Here is a 13,278-nt window from a genome sequence, read left to right as displayed (position 1 = left end):
CGTTGTACTGAAGGGGTTAAGAAAATGAAAGAGAGAGAGAGAGAGAGAGAGAGAGAAAGGGAGGGAGAGAGTAAATGTTAACTTGGAACTGGAGTGGGGCGATTTCAGCCATGCCGTAGATTTTTTTTTTTTTCCACAGCGTCCTGGGGATTGGGCTTCTGGCGGTGAATAGATTAAACGATAGATAATGGAAATAGATAGACAGGTGGATCGTAGAAATAGGTAGACTGACACTGGAGATTTTGTATTGGCAAGTTGAATAGATTAAAAACTGGAGGTGGATCCGTAATGAAGTGGAAAGGTGGATTCATTGACAGGAAGATCACACACACACACACACACACACACACACACACACACACACACACACACACACACACACACACACACACTCTCTCTCTCTCTCTCTCTCTCTCTCTCTGTCTCTCGTATTTGCACGAGTAGTATGCCATTTATGTGTTTCTGCAATGTTCTGTGACTTTTATTTTCCTACTCTCTCTCTCTCTCTCTCTCTCTCTCTCGTATTTGCACGAGTAGTATGCCATTTATGTGTTTCTGCAATGTTCTTTGACTTTTATTTTCCTACTCTCTCTCTCTCTCTCTCTCTCTCTCTCTCTCTCTCTCTCTCTCTCTCTCTCTCTCTCTCTCTCTCATCTAATATGCGCCTTTATGAGAAGTGTGTTTCTTTATATCTCTTTTAACATCATCCCACCCCATCTCTTTCTCAGTGTTTATCTCTCTAGCTATCTCTCTGTCTATCTGTTTATCTTTATCTGTCTATCTATCGGTTTTTTCTGTCTGTCTGCCTTTATCTGTCTATCTGTCTTTTTGTCTGTCTATCTATCTTTCTCTGCCTCAGTCAATTTGTCTGTCTCTGTCTATCTTTATCATTGTCTACCTGTCTGTCTGTTTATCTGTGTATCGGCCTGTCTCTGTCCATCTTTGTCTGTCTGTCTGTTTCTGTCCATCTTGACCTGTCTATCTATCTACCTGTCTATTTATTTCTTTATCTATCTATGTATATGCATAGATGTATCTAGAATATTGTCTGGCTGTCTCTGTATCTGTCTCTTTCATTCTCTCTGTCTGTCTGTCTTATGTCCAGCTATTTTTGTTCTTGTCTGTCAGTCTTAACTATATGTGTATGTCTGTCTCTCTCTGTCTATCTGTCTATCTATCTATCTGTCTATCTTTCGGTCTACAATCTACGCAAGCTAACATCCAAACTTTATCACCTCACTCCAGCTCCCTCCCTCTCCTCACCCCTCCCTCGCTACCGCCTCCCCAACTTACCTCCCCAATCCCATAAAAACCAAAACAATACCCCTGCTTCTTCAGCCGCGCCTCCGAATCCCAGCTGCTCCCAGAATAAGTAGGTGCCTGGCAGAGTTTTAGCTTATAGGCGAGAGGGGGACGGAGGTAGGCCATTATAAGATCGTGGGGCACCTTTTCCACATGCAGTTTTGACCTTGCCTGTGGAGGGGGGTTGTTTGGGGGCTTGTGTGTGCGTGTGTGTGTGTGTGTGTGTGTGTGTGTGTGTGTTCGCTAGGTATATGAAAACGTTGCCTGCTTACAATTTTCTTCCCATTTTCCAGGGAGAAAACCTTGATTTTCCCCCTCACCCCGAGTCCCTTCCAAAATGAATATAATTATCCGACACAGTCCAGAAGTAAAAAAAAAAAAAAAAACTCAGGATAACACTAAGGTCCAAATTATCAGTCACACTGTAGGCTTCGTAGCTCCTTTTCCTGAGCGATTTAAGTGGTGCATAAAATTTCCTGAGCGCTTTCGTGTATTCACAGCTTCGGGAAGGAATAATTCGGGAGAGAAACGTTCTTCCTTAAAGTTGCGAATGCACGGAAACGCCTGGGAACTTTCAGGTTTATTTATTCCCTTGTGGATATCAGCATATGTATAATGTGTGTGTGTGTGTGTGTGTGTGTGTGTGTGTGTGTGTGTGTGTGTGTAATAGATGGGAAATTGCTGAATGCAGGTGAAAGGATGTAAGAGAGTGCAAGGGGCGATAGTAAGTGTGGAAGGTGAAGTGGGCAAGTACTTTGACTTGATTGTTCGATTGAAACGGGGGTGTCTCATGTCTCCCTGGTTGTTTATTGGTGGCGTTGTATAAAAAAAAACAAAAAAAAAACGGGCCATTGGATGTTGGAGTGTCCTTGATTAGAGAGGCATGGTGTGGAAATTGCCTGTATTGGTGTGTACTGATGATAGTATTACGGAAAGTTAGAGAGAGAGAGAGAGAGAGAGAGAGAGAGAGAGAGAGAGAGAGAGAGAGAGAGATTTGAAATTGAATGTATTAAAACGTAAGGTCATTGTTTTTGAAAGAATGAAGTTACGGGGTGCGTAGTGAGACTGAATGGTCTGGAAACTGCAAACGTAAGCACCTTCAAGTCCATTAAGTGTGTTGAGCATAGGTGAGAATTTAGATGATGCAGTGCGAAAGGGGGCAGGGCAGGGAAGGAGGTGTGCAGGTACATATAGGACCGTGGCAGGGAGTAAGAAGGTGAACAAGGAAATAAAGAAATTATTGCATGACAGTATGTGCTCCCCTTGCTAATGTATGGAAGTGAAACGCTTTGCTGGAGGGATAAAAGTTGAGAGTGAGAGTAGTGGAAATTAACTATCTGAGAGAGGTATGATGTGTTACGAGAAGAAAGACAGATGAGGAAGTTGGGGAGCGTAGAGATATTGATGTTAATGTGTCGGAATTTATCAGGAGTGCTTTGTAATGGTTTGGCAGTGTGGAGAGATTGGGGAACTAGAGGAGTGTGCGTGATTAACTAGGGGAGTGTATGGGGGGTGGAGGGCAATAGGGAGCCCACGGGAGCGGTGAAGGGACGGGATGGAGAGGTATCTGAGAGGTGGTGTGGAATGGAGAAGGTCGCCAGATTGCAAAAGACGGTGTAATGAGGAGACAATATATGTTCGTGATCACCTACAAAATCCTTAAGGTCCCTTTATGTATCTATCTATCTATCTGTCTATTTATACCTGTCTATCTATATGTCTAACTGTATCTGTATATATATCCAGCCATCTATGTATCTATGTATATATCTATTTCTCTGTCCATCTGTATCTCTGTATCTCTTCATCCATCCATCTAACTATACTGTACGTCCGTCTGTCTGTATCTCTATGTATCTATTAATAACCCAACCATCCATGAGTTATATATATGCAAAATTAACCCCAAAATAGCGGTGGTCGTGGTGGGAGGGAGCCTTCCACTTTACACCCTGTCCCCCTGCCCTCCCATCCTTCCATTCACCCTGTCCCCCTGCCCTCCCGCCCTTCCATACACCCTGTCCCCCTGCCCTCCTCTCACCCTTCCATTGTAGTGCAGTGGGTGTGGAGTGACGCTTCATTTCCATGTAATTAAGGGCCACATCTCGGGGACTCTGAGGTGCAGTTGTATGTCTTTATAATTCCAAGTGAATTTTTACTTCTCTCTCTCCTTGTTCTCCCCCGCGCCCGCTCCACACCTCCATCTCTTCTCAGTCTGTTTCTTTACATCGTTCTCCGCCTCTCTCTCTCTCTCTCTCTCTCTCTCTCTCTCTCTCTCTCTCTCTCAGGTCTCGTTTTAGCCAAGATCCGGGAATTCACTATCCTGTTTCACGAGTGTAAATTTGTCTCACTTGTACATTTACTCGTCTCTCTTTTCTCTTTCTCCCCTTCCTCACTTTCTCACTTTTTCTCACTCCCTCTCACCTGCAGGTATTCTCTCCCCACCACCCCTACCTCTCTTTTGTATTTACCTTTCTTTATTCTCTCTTATTTTCTCTCTCACTCGTCCTCCGTATTTATTTTAAGCAATTTTTTACCTGTTTTAATGTTTGGTTATCTTTTTTTCCAGCTTTTGTACCCCTCTCTCTCTCTCTCTCTCTCTCTCTCTCTCTCTCTCCTTTGGTATTCAGCAGTTAAACTTTTGTAATTAGAGAGCAAGTAATTCTATTAGTAAGGTCCACATTGCCTAGATAATGACATAAAGTTCTCTCTCTCTCTCTCTCTCTCTCTCTCTCTTTCTGTCTGTCTGTCTGTCTCTGTCTGTCTCTCTCTCTCTCTCTCTCTCTCTCTCTCTCTCTCTTTCTGTCTGTCTGTCTGTCTCTCTCTCTCTCTCTCTCTCTCTCTCTCTCAGTAAGGGCCACATTGCCCAGATAGTGACAAAGTTCTCTGTCTGTCTGTCTGTCTCTCAGTAAGGGCCACATTGCCCAGATAATGACGTAAAGTTCTCTCTCTCTCTCTCTCTCTCTCTCTCTCTCATTTGCATGCTTGTATCTCCCATCCTAAATGTATTCCTTCGTTCTCTGTGACTGGCTAATGAAACTCTCTCTCTCTCTCTCTCTCTCTCTCTCTCTCTCTCTCTCTCTCTCAGTTTTCTTCACCTCATCCTCCTCTCTTTTCTCTCCACGTCTCTCTTCGTTTCCTCCTGTCTCCTCGTAATCTCTCTCCATCTCCCTTCCTTGATCTCTCCCATCTCTCTCTGCCTGACTGCATCTCTCCTTCCAACATCGCATCCCTTTTCCTACCTTTCCTGCTGTCCTTTCTCTTTTCCCTTCTTCCCTTACTTGTTTTCCCTTTCTCCCTCTTTCCTACTTTCCTTCCTCCTCCCTCCCCCTCGTTGTCTGTCATGCCTTTCCCCTCCATTTTTGTCTGAATTTTCTTTTCCTTCTTTCCTTCTCATTAAATTTTTTCACCCCCTTTCCTTTCTCTTCATTTTTTCTTGCACCCTTCCTCCCTTTCCTCTCCTTTTTTCATTTTCCTCATTTTTCCCTATTTTCCCTCTACTTCCCCACCTTCCATGCTTATTTACTCTCTTTCCTTCCTTTTTTTCCTCCTTCCCCTTCAGTATCGCACCAATAATCCCTTTTCCTGTTTTCATATTTCCCTCTCTCCTCCCACCTCTCATCCTTGTTTCCCACTCTCTTTCTGATATCTCAGCTTTTTCCCTTTTCCTTAATCTTACCGTCTCGTGTTTTCCTACCTTCCGTCTTGGGTCCTAGATTCCTACGTGTTTTCCTACCATTCCCCTTTCTTCCTTGTTTTCCTACCTTTCCCCTTTCTTCCTTGTTTTCCTACCTTTCCCCTTTCTTCCTTGTTTTCCTACCTTCCCCCTTTCTTCCTTGTTTTCCTACCTTTCCCCTTTCTTCCTTGTTTTCCTGCCTTTCTTGTTTTCCTGTCTTTCCTCATAATTTTGCTGTTTGTCCTTCTTGTTTTCCTACCTTTCCCCCATATCCTCTCTTTCCAAATTGTTCCTTTACCTTTCTTCCTCTTTTCTCCCACATTCCCTCTTGTTTCCTATTTTTCTTCCTTGTTTTCTTACCTTCCCTTGAGATTTTTCCTCTTCCCATCCAGTAACACACTCTCTTTCTTTTCCATTTTCCTTCCTATCCTCTGGTTTTCCTCCTCCAGATCCCATGTTTATTTTCCTGCCTTTTCCACTGCCCTGCATCCCCATCATTCCTCCCCCTCGTCTTCCTCTCCCTTTTTCCTCTTTTTACCTACTCGTTTTCCTTATTCCTCTACCTTACCTACTGTCCTTCCCCCCTCCTCTCCTCTCCTTCCAACATCCCATCCTCTCTCTCTCTTTTTTTTTTCCACCTTTCCCCCTAGTTTTCCTATTTTCCTTTGTTATTTTCAGTCTTTTCCTGCCTCTCTTGCTGCTTCTAAATGTCTTCCGTTTTTCCTTGAAGCACTGAAGCTGTAGTGTCCTTTTTCCTTCCTTTACATGCGTTGTACTTGTTCTCCTCCATCTCTTCACGCTTTTCTCGCCAATTTTCCTTTTCCCACTGTTTCTCCTCTTTCCTGTTTTTCCTATCAGCATTTTCCTTCTCCCTTTACATCGCTCTTCTTCTTCCTATATTGCTGCCCTTTATCTTCCTTCTTTTTATACCTGTTTGTTTTCTATCCTCTCAGTATGGCACCAATTTTCTTTTTTCCTTGACCATTTTCTTCAATTTTTCTCATAGTTTTCCTCTCTGTTATTCTCCTCCTGTTTTCCTTTCCCTCCCTTTTTCCCCTCCCTTAATCTCTCGGCTTCCTGATCACCTACCTTAATCCCTTCCTCGATACCTCCCTTCCTCTCTCCCTTCCCCTCTTCCTGCCTCTCCCTTCCTTCCTCTCTCCCTTCCTTTCTCAGTTACTTTCACTCGTCTCTCCCTCCTTTCTCCCTTTTTATATCTTTTCTTGCTTCCTTTTCTTCCTCTCTCCTTCTCCCTCCCTTATTTCTTCTACGTCCCTCCCTCATTCCCCATTACTGCTTCTTCCTACCCTCCCTCGATACCATCCTGTTTTCTTTTCTCCCTCCCTCTCTCTCCCTCCTTCCCTCCCTCCCTCTCTCTCCCTCCCTCCTTGTGTTTGTTCCTGTCTCTTCCTTTATTTCTCTTCCTATCTTCTCAGCTTCTCTCCCCATATTCCACTCTTTTCCTTCTCTTTCCCTCCTCTATTCCCCGATCTTTCTTCCTCCCTTCCTTCTTTGTCTCCCTTACAGTTTCTCCCTCCCATTACTTCTTCGTGTTCCTTTCGCTTCAGTCATTTTCATTTTCCCCCCTTCCTTTCCTTCAGCCTCCCTCTCTCTTCCTCCTTTCTTTGTTTTGTCTCCTTTCCCATGTGTTCTTTTTCCTTCTCTCTCTCTCTCTCTCTCTCTCTCTCTCTCTCTTTCTCTCTCTCTCTCTCTCTCTCTCTCTCTCTCTCTCTCTCTCTCTCACACACACACACACACACACACACACACACACACACACACACACACACACACACACACACACACACACACACACACACACCTGCCAGCGATGTGAGCCAGAGTGTGTGTGGGTACAGCAAGACAGCAGTGGCAGCAGACCAGTACAGCAGCGTCTTCTTCCACGTGTCAAACTTCAGCACAGCATTCCAGCACCCCACACACCGACCACCCTCGCTTCTGTGGGAATAAATAAATAAATAAATTAGGAAAATCGTCATCATCGTCATCATCATTATCGTTATCATCATTATCATCAGTTCCGCCGGACATATCGTTAACACATCCAGAATTCTGAACTAATCACACGAAGATCCAACCCATTTATTTTTCACTTATCAATTTATCACTCTCTCTCTAGCTATCGAGACGGTGTAAAGGAATTATTGATCACTGTTTATCCTACAGCCTTCCGATGTTGTGTAAATTATGAAACTAAAAGAGAAAAAAAAATTGGAACTATACTTATAGGTGGGCGTTATTGAAGAGGGAAGTTTTAATTAATTCCAGTAATTGCATCAGGTTAATTGCCTTGAACTTGTTTAGATTATTGCTAGTGTTATTATTATTATTGTTATTATTATTATTATTATTATTATTATTATTGTTATTATTATTGCCTTATGTCTTCCTAGAGTTCAGTATTGCAATGGAAATTAAAAGAAGTGCTTGTAGACAGACAGCTTGACAAGTAGACTGAAATAGACAAGGAAGCTAAAGCAAGCGCAGAGAGAGAGAGAGAGAGAGTTATATGCATAGATACAATAAACCACACGTACTCTGTCTCTGTCTGTCTGTCTGTCTGTCTGTCTGTCTCTCTCTCTCTCTCTCTCTCTCTCTCCCCCCTTTGTAACACTGGGCCTGTGTGACATCCCTAGGTATTTTATCTTTCTCCCTGTTTGCATGTTTTTAGCTCCCCTCCCCTCCCCACTCCTCCACCTCCCCTCCCCTCCCCTCCCCTCCCCTTCCTTCCCTGCTCTCTTTTTCTTTCCCTCTGTCCTTTCTCTTACATCTCTCTATCTCTCCCCCTCTGTCCTTTTTCTGCCTTCTCCGTTTCTCTTTCATTCTCTTTCCCTTTCTCAATCCCCGTGTCCCTTTCTTCGCCATCTTCCCTACCTCTCCTCCTCTTTCCCCCCCCTCTTGTCCTCTCTTCCTTATCATTCACACTCTCAATTTTCTGTTTACTTCCTCCCATTCTTTCTTACCTCTCTCTCTCATTTTCCTCTCCCACTCCCCCCACCCTCCTGCCCATTCCCTCCCCCTGCACCTACTCCTGTTCTCCCCTCCCTTGGTGTCATCTGGCCCCTCTCCCTTCATTCATCCACACGGGCGCTGGTTCATTCATCCTCCCATGTATTCTTTCATCTGCGTTCATTCGTTCTTTCATGACAGGCGGTCAGCTTTGCCTTTGGTATTTCTTTTCCCTTGTTCGTATGGAAATATGTTCACTGCCACACACATACATACATAGATACACACACACACTCACGCATATATATATATATATATATATATATATATATATATATATATATATATATATATATATATATATATAAGCGCACACTCCCTTGGACAATAGCTAATTAAAAACACAGTGGATACTAAACGTCTCCAGTTTTAATGCAAAAATAATCGTAAAAGCGTTCCAGTGCTTACATATGCACATATACACAGCTTACATACACTCTTACATACTTACGTACTATACATACATGCAATCATACATAGACATAATTGTATACACAATTACTTGCACACACATGTATATACATTCTTACATACATACATACACACATACATACATGCATACAATCATGCGGACATATACTGTATTTGTGAACACATATTTACTTGCATACACACACACACACACACGTACAATAAATACATATTTTAAGGGATAATGAAAGAAAAAAAAGCGAGTCGAGCCGTCAAAAACGTATCTTTTGCAGAGACAGTTGAAGGAAAGAGACAAAATTATATTCCATTCCTTTGGAGAAGTTAGGAAGCACTGGATTAGTTCTTTGCTCGTTTATTTTAGTCATTTCAGGTATTCATTTCCTCTTCATTTCTTTTTTTCTCTTGGATTGATTTTTCTGTTCCCATTTTGCATAATATTCATCATTTATTTAGATATGAAGTTTATTTTCATTCACTCATGTATTCGTTTCAGTTATATACAGCATTTTTCTTTACCCTAACTTGACCTAGATTTTTCGTCCCTTGGCAGCTTAATATTCGCAGCTCACTGGGGAAAAAAAGACAATATTGCAGGTTACTGTTTTTTCCATTGCACTTTTTCGTGACTGGCATCATACTCCAGTGTTAAGCCATCGTTATAAAGAAGGATTCAAGACGGAGAGATGGCAGATTTAGTCCATGTTAGAGTAAAAATAGTATAATCCGTTCATCCACCTTTTCACTCATTCATTCATTTCTCTGTGCTTGTTTCTGTCGTCCATTTGTAATAGTCGGGCGTTGATTCCTTTGTGGCTCTCAGGATCTCTCTCTCTCTCTCTCTCTCTCTCTCTCTCTCTCTCTCTCTCTCTCTCTCTCACACACACACACACACACACACACACACACACACACACACACACACACACACACACACACACACACACACAGACACACACACACACTTCCTAAAGCAAGCAGTCCAAAAGAGAAGTGGAGAGACAAATGCGAGCTATTGTGTGGGAGAGTAGTCAAAGTTTATATATATACACACACACACACACACACACACACACACACTTCCTAAAGCAAGCAGTCCAAAAGAGAAGTGGAGAGACAAATGCGAGCTATTGTGTGGGAGAGTAGTCAAAGTTTATATATATACACACACACACACACACACACACACACACACACACACACACACACACACACTACATCACCCTCCCACGCCACGCACCACACCAAAACAACAAGGGTCGTTAACCGGAGGTCTCTGAATGTACCGCATCCAGTATCATTGTGTTTATTCCAATCCTCTGATCAGCGATGAGACGATTTTAAGTTTAGGGGAGACATCATTAAGTGGAGGGGATAAGGGGGGCTGTAGCTCCTTTAAATTAAGTGAAATCGTCTTAAGATGGTTAGAATAAGATAAAAATGACATCCTAACCAAACTACGATAATAATGAACAACAATTAAATGGCTTACAATCCAACTTCATGCAATTAAAAAATAGATATTGCTAATGAAATGGTTTGGATTCTCGGGTCATTGAGTTCGGAGCCGCTGGGGTGTAAAGAAATTATTGATCGGAACTGTACCTGGGGGAAAGAATGGCCGCTATTAAGTCCAGGGTGATTTCCAGTCAATTCGGTGTGGAATTTTGCGATGGCCTGGCTGGATCTGCAGGTGGTACTTCCCCCCTCCTTTCTCTCTCTCTCTGTCCATCTGTCTTTCAGTCTCTTTATCTGTCTTCCTGTCTGTCTGCCCGTCTGTCTGTCTGTTTGTCACCTTATCTGTTTATCTACCTATCTATCTATCTATCTGTTTGTATGTCTGTGTCTTGTCTGCCTGTCAGTCCATCTATCTATCTGTTTGTCTATGTCTATCTGTCAATCTATCTATATATCAATACCTTCCCGTCCATCAGGCTTTCTGTTACATTTTACTTCTTTTAAGTATGATTTATATATATATAAATATATATATATATATATATATATATATATATATATATATATATATATATATATATATATATATATATATATTTTCTCCTTGTGTGCCAATCATCCTTGTTATTTTCCTCCTACCTTCCCTATTCTTAAATTTCTCTTTCGTCCACATTTTCTCTTATTCTCTGTTTAGCGTCCTCTAGTCATGCCAGTACCCTCTTTTGTTCCAGTTTCCTGTCTCTATTATTGGTCTATTCCTCCCTTTCATTTCTCTATTCTTGTCTTTTATGATTCAATCCCTCATCCTCTTCCTTTCAACCACCCTTGCTCCTTTTGTCTCTCTCTCTCCCTCGTTTTCTCTACCTGTGTGTGTGTGTGTGTGTGTGTGTGTGTGTGTGTGTGTGTGTGTGTGTGTGTGTGTGTGTGTGTGTGTGTGTGTGTTCGTCTTCCCTTTCGGCCTTCCATATTAATCTCGTTCTCTCTCTCTCTCTCTCTCTCTCTCTCTCACACACACACACACACACACACACACACACACACACACACACACACACACACACACACACACACACACACACACACACACACACACACACACACACACATTTCACTTTTTTCCCCATCAGCTTTCCCTTCAGACGCAGCTAAGAGGAAACCCCAGAGCATGTTACCGAGAGTGTAATAGAGCCGTCACTGGGAGCCTGTTGCCGCAAAGACCCTCACAGCTCGTTGCGATGGAGTTTCTGTCCCGCTGTGCATTCAAGCTCACACTTTTCCATTTGCTTTTGCCTTTGACGTTTGATTTCAGCGGGGTGCCCTTAGGTTCGACTGCCGCGTCAGCTCTTGTGCCAGTCGCTAGGTTCGCGCTGTCGTCCATGGTCTCAAGCCTGGACTAACAGCTGTCGTCTCTTTATTTCGAACGCTGGGTTTTAAGAGGATATTAACTCTAGACCATGCTGTTAGTCACGAGGAAGTGTTATGGAAGAGATGTGGTGCGGAAACATTGCCTTATTCTGGCAGTGAGCTACGGGAAATAAACTCCAAAAAGGCGACAATATCATCTGTGAGCCCGTCCCTAGAGTGACTGTATCGTTTAGTCCTCACAGCCAGAATCTTGCTCGCTTCCAACGTCTGTTTTACTCGCTGTTATATTTGCCGACATATGTTGTGACGGTTTGGGGATAAGCAAGTGCCTTACGATCACCGCCTGAGTATGATCACCGCCTCAGTATGGGTCTGTATGAAGTTTGTATAAGTCTCACGTTTTCCTCCCTTGTGATATGCATTTGGTTTTTTGGCTGTGCTGTACTGACAATAGGTCCCTCTTCTTCTGCATCTGTAATTGCTGGTCTTCTGAATCACCGAGACCGAGTCATCAGTGGCTGTTATTTGAAATCCATGCTGCGCCGCGGTAAGACTGAAAGTAAAGGAACTGGAAGTGGAATACCAGGAAACATTTCCAGAGAAGAAAAAGAAAACAGATGGAACAAAGCTGAGAACAATAAGAAGCAAGGAAGAGCGTATGCAAGAAGGTCGCTACAATGCTGATACTACGCCGTGCTAGGTTTAAAAAAAAAATACATGTAAGGACTGTGCAGACGTGAACTATAATGACTGCGGCAGATGCGAGAGGCAAATAAAAGAGAGAAAATGGGAGAGAGAGAGAGGAACAGGAGTATGTTAGGATGGAGAAAGGAAAAATGGAGGACTGTGATGTAGAAAGGAAAGTTAATTCTAAGGACGAAAAGAAGGGGAAGGAGCGACGGAGATTGGAGGAATGCAGTGGAGGGAGGGACTGGAGGTAAAGGGAGAGGAGGGAGGATAAGAGAAGTTTGACGTTAAAGGGAAGAAACAAAAGCGGAAGAGAAAAATTACAAATTGCTGTATCTTGAGGACGTTACTGGCTGGCTTTGTTCTTGCCTCACAGTTCCCTCCTCTCCACCTCCACCAGATATTTCCCCAGCCTTCTCCACCGTACTTCCCACCTTTCCTTCCACTTCCCTCCATTCCTCTTCCACCTGTTCTGCCATTATTATCTTTTTCTACATCCCCCAGTTCCCTTCTCATTCAGCCCCATCTTCCACACCCATTCTTCCCTTCTCCATTTTCCACCTTGACTTCCCTCCTGCACAACTTCCCCCTCCCCTATCTCTTCCACATCCCCTCCCCCTCCCTCTTTCTTCATGAACCCCCTTCCACATCCCACTTTTCCCTTCACCCTCCTGTCCATTTACCCATCATCCCTGCTCCACATCCCCCCCTCTTTCTTACCTTATGCATACAGTCCCTCTTCTTTCTCCCTTCCCCTCCCCCATTCCCCCTCCCTCACTTCCTCATCCTCACCTTGCACAGACGTGGATGAACGACGTAACCACCCACGTCGTCTCGAGAAAGAACACCACCAGAGAGAGCGCCCTGGTGAGGAGAACACGGGGTTATAGAGAACAACACAAACAGAACACAGAGGCACATGTTATCCTGTGTGGTAAAATAATCTCCCTGACACATTACTTAAGCTAGGGAGTAATATTCACCGTCTTAAGCTCTCCCGCAACTCACTTTTAATGTAGCGAACTGAGTGCATCTTCATTCAGACTATAACAAACTTTTAACTACATCATAACCCATCATCATTCAAGCCTTATTTCCCACTTAGAGAGAGAGAGAGAGAGAGAGAGGCTGCACATATACACACACATTGTTCCACCTTTTGAATTTCTCGGCTCCAGTTGGTAGGGAAAAACATCCACACATTTTTTTTTTCGTTCTTTTTTTTCTTTGTCTACGTAAGAATGGGGTCGCTTGTTGTAACTAAGACAAAAAACAAAAACATGCATTATTGTAACTATTTTAAATTATCTTAGAGCAATCATAGTCTACAG

At 43.1% G+C, this 13,278-nt stretch overlaps 1 protein-coding gene across 1 annotated transcript in view; it reads right to left on the bottom strand.

Annotated features, from left to right (window-relative positions):
* Window positions 1-13,278, bottom strand: part of LOC145412146 (uncharacterized) — a 73,230-nt gene that overhangs the window by 10,546 nt on the left and 49,406 nt on the right. Inside the window, exons 3-4 of the mRNA XM_080282081.1 lie at window positions 12,740-12,811; window positions 6,801-6,937 (exon numbers count right to left, since the gene is read on the bottom strand). Coding sequence (XP_080138207.1) covers window positions 6,801-6,937; window positions 12,740-12,811 — 209 coding nt within the window. The remainder of the gene's footprint in view (window positions 1-6,800; window positions 6,938-12,739; window positions 12,812-13,278) is intronic.

Source organism: Coenobita brevimanus, chromosome 92 (assembly GCF_032717465.1).
Source record: "Coenobita brevimanus isolate Jiangsu-jjx chromosome 92, ASM3271746v2, whole genome shotgun sequence".
NCBI lineage: Eukaryota > Metazoa > Arthropoda > Malacostraca > Decapoda > Coenobitidae > Coenobita > Coenobita brevimanus.
This window is presented reverse-complemented; position numbering and strand designations above follow the sequence as displayed.